Genomic DNA, 12,597 nt, shown 5'->3' with positions numbered 1-12,597 from the left:
GTGGATACATTGTAGAGATCAGTTGTGTTCATGCTGTCCCGCTGTCACCAGTGCAAGCTTGTAGGGGCTCGTATATCTTCCAGTACAAACCACCGTGAGGCAGCTGTTTTTGTGATTTGGTTCCATATAATTGAATTGAATTCATCTTTACAAGGAAGGATACGTTTCTAATTTGTCCCCCAAAACCTTTCTGAATATTGGTAGGAACTATTTTCTCACTTATTGATAAATAATCCATCTGATTAATAAATCCAAGTAAGCTTTTAAATGTTACATTTCACAGTGTTTGTCCTTGTAGTTGTCTACACTGCTGTGTATGATGCTGGGCTATCCCTGGGTCTGCCATGTGCAGTTTTTTATGTGTTTAGTGCATTGTAATAATCTCCTAGAGCTTTGTAAATCAGCAACGGTGAATCAGATTATCAGCTGGAACATGTTGAATTGGAATAAATCCAGGCGGAGCATTTAGATGAAATGCCATTTGCCCCGTTAACCTCAGAGCTCAGCTCGTTTCAGATGCTCTCGGAGGAAATCTTTCACAGTAGACGGAGACAGTATGAGGGTCAACATTAAGAAAGGTCTGATGTTCCTGAAGTACGTAGGCGTAATCCTCCATTTGCACCACGCTGAAAAATGTAGGGCACATGTAGACCTATATCTGTGGTAATCTGTCGCTGCTGTAATGCATCTGCTGTTTAATGTAAACCATCACCGAGTGCCTAACCACACACGGATTCTACCCCTAACATTTTCTAAACCCTTAAACAGCAATGAAACCTGTCAGCATCCACCAGGTGGACAGTCACCTGTTACAGGTTGGGTTTATAGGCTTAGAGTAAGGTCACATCTAACCCGTCAGAAGGAAATTTCACCTATGTGGCAAATCCAAATAGAAATCTTATAAGAGAGCAACTTCTAGGGACAGAATAGCTGTAACTTGATTTGAAAGGTAACATATTCCCATTTTGATGCATGCTCAATCATCCGGTCTGGTTTTGCAGTCAGCTTTCTTCCTGTTAAAGGCAGCTTTTCCTTCTTGTGGTCGCCCCGTGCCTACTCATGGGGATCATGTGATTCTCAGGGTTTTCACTCGTATGCTATGGAGTTACTACCTTACAGTCGAAGCGCCTTGAGGCAACTGTTGCAGTGGTTTGCGCTATGTACATATAGATATATATCTTCCTGATGTTGCTGTCATTCGGAATGTAGTGATTCCGAATGACAGCAACATCAGGAAGAAGGAACACGAGAAGCTTAAGAAGTACCAATGCTGGGGTACTTCTGAAGAAGCTGGAGAGGATGTGGAGGGTGAAAGTAACAGTGGTTCCAGTGGTAATTGGAGCACTTGGTGCGGTGACTCCCAAGCGAGGCGAGTGGCTCCAGCAGATCCCGGGAACAACAGCGGAGATCTCTGTCCAGAAGAGCGCAGTCCTGGGAACAGCTAAGACAGTAATAACACAGTGGCTTCCTCCTGGGTGTTAATGAGGAGGCCCTGCAACCAGAGTGGGAGTCCAGGTTGCTTTTGTACTTCAGTGCATGCGTGCATTCATGTTAGTTAGTGTACATATTAGTAAATATTACTAAATCTGTCACCCACAAACTTTCCAGCTTTCCAAAGTGTTCCCATGTATACAGGAATGATCCTGACTCAAACATGGGACATGTAATGATTTCCTATTAGATTACACTCTCAGAAATAGGGGTGCCAAAGTGTACCAAAAAGGGTACAAATGCTTGTCGCTGGGGGTGTTCCTTTTTGAAGGACATTTCTGTACCCTTTAGGCTTGGTACATTTTTGTACCTTATGAAGTTGTACCATCTGAAGTACAATCATGTACTTTCCTAAGACATAAATGTACCTTCAAACTATAGTACAGAAATGTTCCCTTGAAAAGGGTACAATAGGGTACCTATGAGGGTACCCCCCCAGCGACAACCTATTTCGTACCTAAAGAGACAAAAATGTACCCCCAATAGTCCAAAATATTTGGTTATTTAACCATTTATTTTCAATAATAGAATCACATCAAAGCATTTAAACAACCACAGGAATACATTCTTGATTACATTCGTATATTGCCATAGGATATGTCAAGAAAAATACATTCATTTAAAAAAAGTAAACAATCACATAAAGACATTAAACACCTGAACACAATGTTTTGACGGATCACACATGGCGTTGAAAAGAGTGATACTTGGAAAAAGCTGCCTGGCAGTCATTTATTCCACAAGTGATGCCGAAATGAGGCTCATGTGCGTGTACTAACCCAACATGTGTAATCAACTTCCTCAGAGTAAATGCCCTTTTTGAACATTTTGAACATTTGTGGAGTGGGGGCATATTTAATAGAGTTGGTTAAGTACCCTGGTGACACTTACTGGCAGGGGTTTGTCTCCCTGGTCTCCTATGTTGACAATGCAGTTCTGAAGAAAGACAAGTGTTTTCTTGAAGTATGCGGGGTAGGTCATGTTGAACACGAAGAAGGTGGAGAATGCTGAGATGTAGGCCTCATCCAGCGAGCAGCATGAGCAAACATCCACTCCTTCAACTGTGACAACACAGCGACACTGTCTTGAGAGGGCAGTTGTCCAACTCTTATCCTTCATTCGAATGGTTGGGTATGGACTCATGGGAGTATTCTGCAGAAGAGGAAGAAAAACATTAGTATACAGTATGTTTAAGCAATATGTGCCAAGTGAATTTTCAACAGATTCCTCAAATTACCTTCTTTATTTGCTGCAAAACAAAACTGTCTATTCTGATAACCTGTAAACATGGCCCCTACTCCAAACAAAAAGCTTCTTGACCAATGACTGTTGTGGTAGTGTTTGATAAGCTGCTAAAGTTTGACATAATATTCAAGGGCAAAAGCAATCACCCCTGACAGTGACAGTACCTGTGAAGAAGAATTTCCCTAAGGGGACAATAAAGGTCTATCTATCTATATAAACACCAGACAAAACCCAAGAGCACAGCAGCACTGTGGATTAACAGCAGTGTTTCCCCTACATTAGCTTAGCTGTGATGCTGAACCGCAGCTGAATTCAGCTCCATGCCAACAAAACACCGAGAATGAAACTTGTGGCCAAAGGCTATGCATTGCATCATGCATTTACCTCTCCAAGGATGATGAAATCTTCTATCTTCTCCTTGAAGATGGATGGCAAGAGAAGTGCCCCCTTGAAGTCAATTCCTAGGTCATACAGATAAATGCACTTCATTAGATTTTGATAGCATGCAAATTCCCATTAACATGCTCTTGACATGGCACTATGGTACATCAATTATCTTTGGAAGAGAGAGCAAATGAATTGTCACAAAATTTACTATTTGTATGAGGTCAAATTAGCACCTGTAATGTCTTCAGCCAGTGCATTCTCTCTTGCCTCCATGTAGACCTTCTTCAGTGGAAAATCCTTGGTCATTTGAAGAACATTTTGAAGAACAGCAGTGAAGTTTTCGCTAAAGCGGCGACAGATGTTGTCTTGGCAGGGATGCATTAAATCAACCTCATAACACAACTGGAAATGAAAAGAGCAGAATAGACAAAAGAATGACATTTTACATTGAGGATTTAAACTTTTGACATGTTTAAAGACACAGACTGGAGATAAATGTAAAGTGCTTTAACCATTGAACAAAAATTCTAAAGATAATGAACAGATTGATTAATCAGTTAGTACAGAAAATAATAATCAGATTTAGAGACAAAAAAATCATTAGCCGTTTCCCCAATCATCTTAACAATTCTTACCCCTGCAGATGTCCCCAGGAATGGATATCTCTTTAATAGGTCCACAGTACACATTCCTTCAGCTACCTCTCGACGTCTCCATGCAAAGGTTTTTGTCATGCGGTCTTTCACCAGTGCTGTGTCAGGATGTAGCTTCTTGTGCTGATCATTTAGCACCTTGATATGAGCATCAACGGAGGCTGCATCTTCCCCCACAAAGCACGAATCCTTTGTCAAAACAGATATCAGTATTATCATAAGTAAACTCTGATAAGTTAATGTTACTCGAAATGCGGTAATTTGTACACCAAATGCTTTGAAAAAAATGCAAAAATGTTGAATAGGAATTGCAAGTTGAGCTGACTTTTGTTAAATCAACTGTGAAGTTCCTTTTTCTATGTTAATGTTATCTGTTAACATGTTTCTTTCAATTAATGTTTACTTTTAGCTTTACAGTGAACATAATAAGACTACATATGTTACCTTAGCTCTTAGAGGCTGAGGGTGTGAGGACTTACGAGAGAGGGCTTCAGTCTCTTCAGACAGGAGCTGCTGGATTCCTCTGTGGTCCGATGTTTCTGCGTGCGTCCAAACTTTTCTTTAACCCGGTTCACTTCTTCGTTGCTGATTAGGGGAGCCCGTTCTGCTTTGAACTTTCTCTTGAGTTGGCTGTGCCAGGTGTCCTAGTTGTTTCAAATGTATATAAGTAGTTAATTATGCTTACTTTATATTAATATAATCTATAAAAGAAACAAAAAAGGAGAGGTACTCACATAACCATTTCCGTGTACATCTCTTAAGAAAGGATACTTCACAATCAGGGCTTTGATGACCTGGATGTAGTCTGAGTGGGTTGGGTACCTGTTTCAAACATAAGAAAAACAACCCACAGTACACTGATTACTCTTATCCTTTCCTGGGGGCTTTTCTGTTCTTCAATTCTTCTAATCATATTGTTATTACCGTAAATAGTATGTTGTAGACCAATGTCAAATCAATGTAGCTAAAGTTGATTTTAATTTCTTAAAAATGGGCGTGGACAAACAGCCACACCTCTCCCAAACTTCATTAATTAATTGACTGCAGTCCTGAATTATTAATTTACTCTTGAGCAAATTCGAAAATGAACACTTTGGATATCATAGTCCAGACAAGGTCTGGAGACACAGGATGTATGGTTTTACCACTATTGCCAGTTCATTGGAACCGTGTGTCACGCCAGACTCGAACGCTGGTCTCCAGATTGGGAGGCAGATGGGCTAAGCATTTGTTCTCTGCCTCTCTTACAACAGCAATATTAATATTAAGAAATTAATGTAATTATTCAGAAAGGAACCCTTACATTGTGTACTGTGACAGCATTTCATAAAGAGTCCCAATTATTTTGTTTCGGTACTTCTGTTCTTTCTGGACTGGTTCTTTGAGATCCAAGCGACTCTGGACATCTTGTGGGAATTTTGGAATGGAAATAACTGCAGGCAATCTACGGCAAGAAGGTATAGAACTGCAATACAGTAGGAAAACAGCATTAACTAGCCATTTTGCAAGCACTTAAATGCATATGCAAATTTAGACATTTATCACAACCTACCTCTGGTTTGCTTGGGACACTGGACCTTCAACTGTACCTTCAAATGGGTCGACCGGTTGTAAAGTGATGATGACTTCCTTGTAGCGGTTTGTGAAGTCTCTGAACTTCAGCTGCTTTTTGAAAGACTTGTCAAAAAGATATGCAACCATGGTCTCAGTGAGTCCACAGTCTACCGTCTCTCCATCTACATCGTTATCTGAAATATAAAGTACAGTATGAAATAAAAATAAAACCATTTTCAAATTTAGTTTTAAAGTGACATTATGGTCAATACATAATAATAATAATAATAATAATGATAATAAGCTATCATTGTGAATCTGTCTATATTCCCCAAAAGGAAGTTACAATTAATTCTCTTGATTAATTGTTAATATAAATTAACTGGTAATATAAAAATGTAAGTAAGTGTCCCTGTGCAGAGCTTACAGCTCTCATATTCGAAAATCCCACTAAGTAGGTGGAATGGTACAAATGTGTACCTTCCATTGTTTAAAATCCCTTTGAGCGGGAAACAAGTTAGATGGGATAAATTTTGCTTAGAAAACGATTTTGTTAATAGCTATATTTACATACTAGCATGTTTTGAGAAATTATTGATTTTTTTACATTTTTGTACACGGTTCGACACTATTTATTGATAAAACACTCGAATACGGCGGGCAGACAGACGTTGAACATTCCACCAACAGTCTAAATAGTCCACATTTGTACCTTTCTTTGTTTAAAACTTAGCTAACTGCTAGCTTTCGCCCATGTTAAATCTAGCTCTTCGGACTTTCGCTAACTCTACTGTAAAATTACACGTTGTAATTTTTATAAAAACACAAAATCACACCCGACTTACCTCTAAATCTTTGCGCCTCGTCGTCTGACACATCAATGCCTTCTTCCATCAACCTTTTAAGGAGCTCCTCCGTGGATAACCCCCTGAGAGTCATTTTCTGTGTCAACGCTAGTCAGCGCGGAGGCGGAGCACTCATCGCTGCTGCCTTTTCGGCCTTTGGGATTAATGCGCGTTGCGAACTTGACACATGAAAATACAACATTGTGGTATTAATGCGCAGTTGTTTAGAAACCGTTATGCTGTCTTGGCGAACTATATTTGTAACTTACAAAATGTAGTCACCGTAACATAAAAATCTGCTTGACATTTTAACTTCCAAAGAACCTCGGTTTAACTTGATGTTGCAAATTCCATAAAAACCTCACAATTAATGAACAATTCTAGGATGTAGTAAAAGCGAAAAAGTAAATGGCCAAACATAACAGTAAAATGATTTCACGTTTTTGAAAGATTTAAAACATTAAAAAATTATAACTGGAACTTAAAATGGAAATGGACCAGTTTTTTTTTTAACATCATTTGGTTGTGCCTGCATGTCATTGTGTGTTTTTTTTTTTAAATATAATTTAACATAACTTACACAAAGGTAGGTTACAGATATTCTTTGCATCATAGGATAATTTACGTAGAGAGGAGAGGACCAACAGATTTGATTATAACATGTAGCTTTTATGAGCACACTCACATCTCATATGAATTTTACAATTAACCAGGCCCATCCAGATTTTCCCATGCTGACCCATTACCACATTCTGCCACTGTCACTGCAGTACAGGTCAAAATGGTACAGATTTGTACTTTATTTCAAATTGTACCTTTAAAGGGGCATTTCTGGACTTTTAAAGACCAGTATTGTACTTTTAAGGGAACATTTTAAAAAAATGTACCTATAGGTACAAAAATGTTCTTCTCTCGTACCTCTATTTCTGAGAGTGTAGGAGCTAGTCCTCGGATTATTAATGTCTCTAATGTAATTATATCAGTGAGGGAAAGATTTAATCCACATTAATCTGTTGATAATATTATAATTTCAAGTATTTTTCAAAGAATCTGCTGGAGGAGACACAAGCCCAAGCTGGTGCACTCCCAGTGCCAGTCCCGAACACAGACACACTCCATCCTGTTTCTTCATCAGTTCAGTGAATGAATATGAATGATTGTTCATATTTAACTCAGAAAAATAATAAAAGAGTTCAAATTACTTAATAGCTGAAGCATTATTGAAAGATCTTCTCAGACATATTCTCTGCAATATCTTTTACTTCTCACTCACTTTTTCACGGGACAGTCGCTTGCGGAGGAAAGCAAAGCTTTCAAATTTCTAGATTGTGTGCACGTTGTCCTTGCCACGTGGATGCAGAGCTTTGTAAAGCAGCTTTGGGGGTGATGCTCCAACACCTTCAGCGATTAAAAAAAGAGAAGAAGAAAAAAGCTACAAATGCACATGAATGGACACGACCCAGTGACTTGTGAATGAACATCAGCCTGGTCATCTATACACATGTGCACATATAAGCACGCATTTAAACTGGCACATGTTTATATGCGTCGCTGATATGGCCAGATGGTGTAATCCTCTACTTTCCCTTGGGTTTCATATTTTTTCCCCTCCTGTGTTGGGATTATGCTGTTGTCCAATCGGATTTCGCCCTACTCTCCAGCAATGATGTGAGATGAATGGCAGGCTGGTGGGTGGGTCAGGCAGGCATGCAGTAGATCCTGCACGTTGGGTTGCACGGAATACCCAAGTGCTCCATATTGCGAAAACTGCCACAGCTTCCGTTTGCGAGGGTGCTCACTGACCATCACTCTGCAGGTAAGTTGCAGACGGGCAGATCAGGTATGAGAGGGAATTTGAAAGAAACTTTGTTTGGCGTCCATGTTTAAAGGCGACAGATAAGAAAAGAAGGATTACGGTGCAAAACTAAAAAGCTTAAGTTCTCAAAACGCTCGTGCACTTTAAGTTGATGTTGCAGACTGGATGCATTTCACTGTAGGTTTTGCTGGTGTGATGTTTCGAATCACAATGTCAACAAAACCGATTAAAATGTATTTAAACAGCGTGCAACAGGAGGACATACTTCATGGATCATTTTCAGTAAAACAAGAATATTTGAGAGTAAATTTATAGGATTAAATCCTTTCTGTTCAACATGAAAAGAAAAAAACAGTTCACATGTCCACTTTCTGTACTGTTTGAATCATGGCATGCATCTATGTATCATGTATTTGGAGTTTTTGGAATATTTTGCAGTTTTATTTTCAGTGTGCATCTCATGATCTTCTTTGAATAGTGGCCCAGTGCTCATTTGCCACATAATTCAGTAACCAGTATCTTATATGTGTGGTTGAGCTTTTCTTAATAACCAAGTGGAACAACCTTATTTACATATATGATGGACTGATATGTTTGACTCAGTTCAGAATGTTTTTCATGTGTAATTTTGTATTATGTGCTGTCATATTCGGGATGTCTGTGAGGATGTCTGCTTGGAGATAAGATTCGTTAGCCAGACTGATACTTGAGTCGAGTTTCTGCTCATTTTCAAGGACAGAAGGAAACTCACAGATTTCACTGTGTACACAGAATGTGTGTAATAGATGTCCTGGAATTTCCTCCACTTTGATACTATGTTGCAACAGTTTTGTCTTCACTTCTTTCAGTCAGATCATCATTTTACATCACGCTGCTGATGAGGATGATGACGATACTGCTGTGTGTATACATGCATGTTAATGCAATTGCAAGCTCACATTCATGGTGTCAAAAGCAGAATAGCAGCTTATTTTGTGTTTGTGCGACGCTCTCCTGTGTGTGGTTTCATTTCATGCTTACTTAGCTGTTTTAGCACTCGTGTGGCAGATTAGCCTCGTATGGAAGATGGTGTGTGAGCTGATTAAACACAGATGCACATTTAATAAGGAGAGAGAACCGTGTACTTTAGTATATTTGAGTGTGTGTGTGAAAGCAGGCCTTTGTAATTCACAGTGTGAGATGCACGGATGCATTTGAGACGCTCACACGATTCAACAAACTGATTATGTAGACGTTCACAAAGTCATTACACAAAGCTTGAACTCTGACTGAATTCTGCTCTTATCTGTGCTTTGATGTTGCTCCAGTAACACCACCACTGTAAAGTAATTTGAAATCAAGTTTTAAACCCAGCCTCGCTGCCTGTGCATGCCATCGTAACCTGCCCCATCTGCTGCTCTGCCCCCTGCAGGCCAGTGCATCCTGTGTATGGTGGATGTGGTGCCAGTGAAGAACGAGGATGGCGTGGTGATCATGTTCATCCTCAATTTCGAGGTCATGACAGACGAGTCTCTCCGAGACCACAAACAGGAGCTGAACCACCGCCTGCCCACCTGGCTCGTCACAGGTAACCACGAGCGCAACGTTTGATGTTTGTCTGTTCTTCTCTGTGCTTTTCGTTTCTGTTATTACACCACCGGTGTCAAACATAAGGCCCTGGGCCAGAGTTGGCCCAGCAAAAACTCAAATCTGGCCCACTAGACAGAAAGTGTGACGGTGTGACCCTTTGGGAAGTAAAAAACATTAATGTAAAAGTGACATGTGTAATTTGTAATTACTCTGTAACTGCAGTACAGTCGGGGTGATGAGCTACCACGACTTTTTCTTTCATTTCACCATTTTTTTCTTATAGTTTAAGTCCAGAGAATCACACTGACACATTTCTTGTACTGCAGCAGCGTTTGTTTAGCATGTGGAAAAATTAAAACTGTTTTCTTATATTTTGGCATCTCAGCTAAATTTGTAGTTGAACAGAAAGGGCAGCTTCACTTGTGTGTCCCCTAATATCACAATGTTGTGTATGTGGCCCGTGATGCACAATGAGACAGCGTGCTCCACACAGCTGATTGTGTTTTCTCTTTGGTTTAGTGAGGTATAAGTAGAGTGAGTGTCGTTTGTGGCTCAGTGTGGAACATTTTCGGGATGTATTGCTGCTTATTTAATTCCCATGTTTTTTAATCCAAATTGGACGTGATGCTCACTTTGCTTCACCTGGATCAACTGTTCATTCTGCCTTGCAGATAGACCAGGTGGTCCTGCTATTATTAGATGCTTTTGTTCTTGTAAATCCTGAATATTTGTGTTAGCTGTCGATCTATGCTCTTAATGTCCTAGAGGGATAACCCAGGGGAGCAGCATCTGGAATAGGACACAGCAATATCCGGAATCAAGTATCTCATAACTTTGTGGCTAAGCCCACATTTTAATCCGAGTTGCTGCCCCTGCATTCTGGTCGATTGGTTTTGCAGCTTTATTCTGAAGGCTGATGCATGTTTAGCTCTTTCTCTGTCCTAGCATGACGCCTACCACTGAAAACCTGCTCCGGCGGTTTGTGCTTGTCTCACTATTCTAATATAATACCCATTTCTGCCATATTGGAGGTGCACCTGTCACTCTCCAGGTTAATAGTCTTATCCCTCCTCCGTCTCACCACCAGGTTGCCCACGAGGCTTCAAGCTGCGTCTCCCCCTGCTGCGCTCCCTGTCCAACAGTAAAGCTTCTCTGGACGACGCAGAGGCCGGACACATCCCCACAGCAACGCCGGTGTCGCTACACCCAGAGGACCACCGTAGCCCCGAGTCCTTAGGTCTGGGGGAATTTCTGCCCCTCCCCCCACTGCCACCAAATCACCAGGAGAAGCTGAGTGGAAGCAGGTAGATGCTTGATTTCAACATTACTGCAGAGATGAACATGTTCACATTCTAAAATCACTCTAAAGTTAATTTCAGCTTTAAGCTACATGTTGCTGCAGACACTGGCTGCAAAGCTGCCAGCTGTCTGTGCCTCATCACCTCTGCTAACTCCAGTCACAGGGATTCATCTCTCGTGTTTATGGCCTTTTTGAGCTCATTGTGAAATTCTTTGACTTCAGTCAACAATGTCCAGTGTCCTGGCTGATTACCAGGACACTGGAGTCTCTCGGATCTGGAAATATTCGTTGTTTGTGTTTCCCAGGTCAGCGCTACAGAGTTGGCCTGAAGACCGCCAGGAAGACCAACGCACCTTATTGTGCTCTGAGCCTCCAGTAGCCGTTCCACCACATCAAACTCACGGAGCCCACCTGGTGGGTCCCCTCACCCATTCCACACCCTGCGTAGCACCCCACCACCGGCTCAGCCTCAACCCCGAAGGCTCGGCCTCCAACTGTTCTCTGTCGCACAGCCGCTCGCGAGAAAGCTTTCACAGCATGCGTCGCGCCTCCTCCGTAGACGAGATCGAGGCCATGAGGCCGGAATGGGATCGGAAGAACCGGCGGCCAAGCATCCGGCCGGCCAGCAGCAGCACCGGTGAGAAGGCGCAGGTGGGATCAAATGTTTTCCTGCTGGTTTTCTTATCTGATTGTTGAACTTCATTTGCATATTTCCAGGTGCAGTAAACAGCAAGTTGAACATACTGAACTCCACGTCAGACTCTGACCTCATGCGGTACCGCACCATTTCCAAAATCCCTCAGATCACGCTCAATTTTGTGGATTTCAAACCGGACCCACTCATTGCTCTGCCCTCGGGGGAGATGGACATCATAGCACCCTGCAAACTCATTGACCGGACACACAACGTCACAGAGAAGGTCACACAGGTAGGACACAGTCCATGTGCAGTGTGCCCGATGTCCAGCAGAGGCATTATTTTTGTGACATTTTGCCAGCCTGCATAAATCATCAAGGGCCTGCAAGCCATTTGCACTTGTTGTAAGTGTTTCGGGGCAAAAAGTGCTTGAGTGAAGGCCACTGACCGAGTTTCAAAGAGATGATGATGCTGAAAGGTGGTAGGCCAGTAATCTGCTTACTTCTAACAGTCCAGAGGCTAGGCATAAGCATGTACTTCTGCACACATGAAAAACTGTATTTTTTCACGTAATTTGCTTAAAAAGACGCAATAGACACCTGTACTGAACTTCTAAAGGCAGGACAGGCTCATCAGAGTCGTTGTTCTGCTGTGCTACCGACTGCTGCATTTACCAAGCAAGGCATCTCACCCCAGACCAGCTTCTTGTCTACTCTGGATGCAGTTGAGGATTGTTTTTGTTTGTTTTTAAACTCAGAGGATGATGATGAGCCTGTGAGCTGGGATGTGCCATCACAGATTACCTGTCCTTGGCTCACAGTGTGCTGAGTCTTTGAACTGCTATATAGACTTTACATATGCATATTTCTGCGTCCCAGTATGTGTTCTTACAGAAGTGACATCTTCATCTGATTGATATTTGCATAATAATCTGCTTTTTGTTAGCAAAGTAACGTTTTTATGTTTTTTTATTAACGCCTGAATCTCCTGCAAGATCCAGAGGGCTTTACTTCTATCGAAACGTTATCATGCTAAGGTGCAGCTGGCAAAATCAAAGGGTGTGTGTGTGTGTGTGTGTGTGTGTGTGTGTGTGTGTGTGT

The 12,597-nt window shown here is 41.4% G+C and overlaps 2 protein-coding genes across 3 annotated transcripts in view; one reads left to right on the top strand and one right to left on the bottom strand.

Moving 5' to 3' along the window:
• Nucleotides 1-12,597, top strand: part of kcnh2b (potassium voltage-gated channel, subfamily H (eag-related), member 2b) — a 275,704-nt gene that overhangs the window by 131,554 nt on the left and 131,553 nt on the right. For both annotated transcript variants that reach the window (XM_085362590.1, XM_085362591.1), the window contains exons 3-6: nucleotides 9,403-9,558; nucleotides 10,648-10,864; nucleotides 11,166-11,497; nucleotides 11,578-11,789. In XM_085362590.1, coding sequence (XP_085218716.1) covers nucleotides 9,403-9,558; nucleotides 10,648-10,864; nucleotides 11,166-11,497; nucleotides 11,578-11,789 — 917 coding nt within the window. The remainder of the gene's footprint in view (nucleotides 1-9,402; nucleotides 9,559-10,647; nucleotides 10,865-11,165; nucleotides 11,498-11,577; nucleotides 11,790-12,597) is intronic.
• LOC146624999 (sterile alpha motif domain-containing protein 3-like) lies at nucleotides 2,347-6,269 on the bottom strand. Its single transcript, XM_085362592.1, has 9 exons — nucleotides 6,176-6,269; nucleotides 5,329-5,524; nucleotides 5,080-5,241; nucleotides 4,511-4,598; nucleotides 4,256-4,420; nucleotides 3,759-3,965; nucleotides 3,357-3,525; nucleotides 3,121-3,197; nucleotides 2,347-2,643 (listed from the first exon to the last, which is right to left on the bottom strand). Exons 1-9 carry the CDS (start codon nucleotides 6,267-6,269, stop codon nucleotides 2,347-2,349), a joined length of 1,455 nt encoding a protein of 484 aa, XP_085218718.1.

The sequence above is a fragment of the Diplotaxodon limnothrissa genome, linkage group LG9, assembly GCF_057381915.1.
Source record: "Diplotaxodon limnothrissa isolate DT_005_m linkage group LG9, D_limnothrissa_male_GT1.1, whole genome shotgun sequence".
NCBI lineage: Eukaryota > Metazoa > Chordata > Actinopteri > Cichliformes > Cichlidae > Diplotaxodon > Diplotaxodon limnothrissa.
Note: the sequence above shows the minus strand (reverse complement) of the source record. Positions and strands in the feature narration are given on the sequence as shown.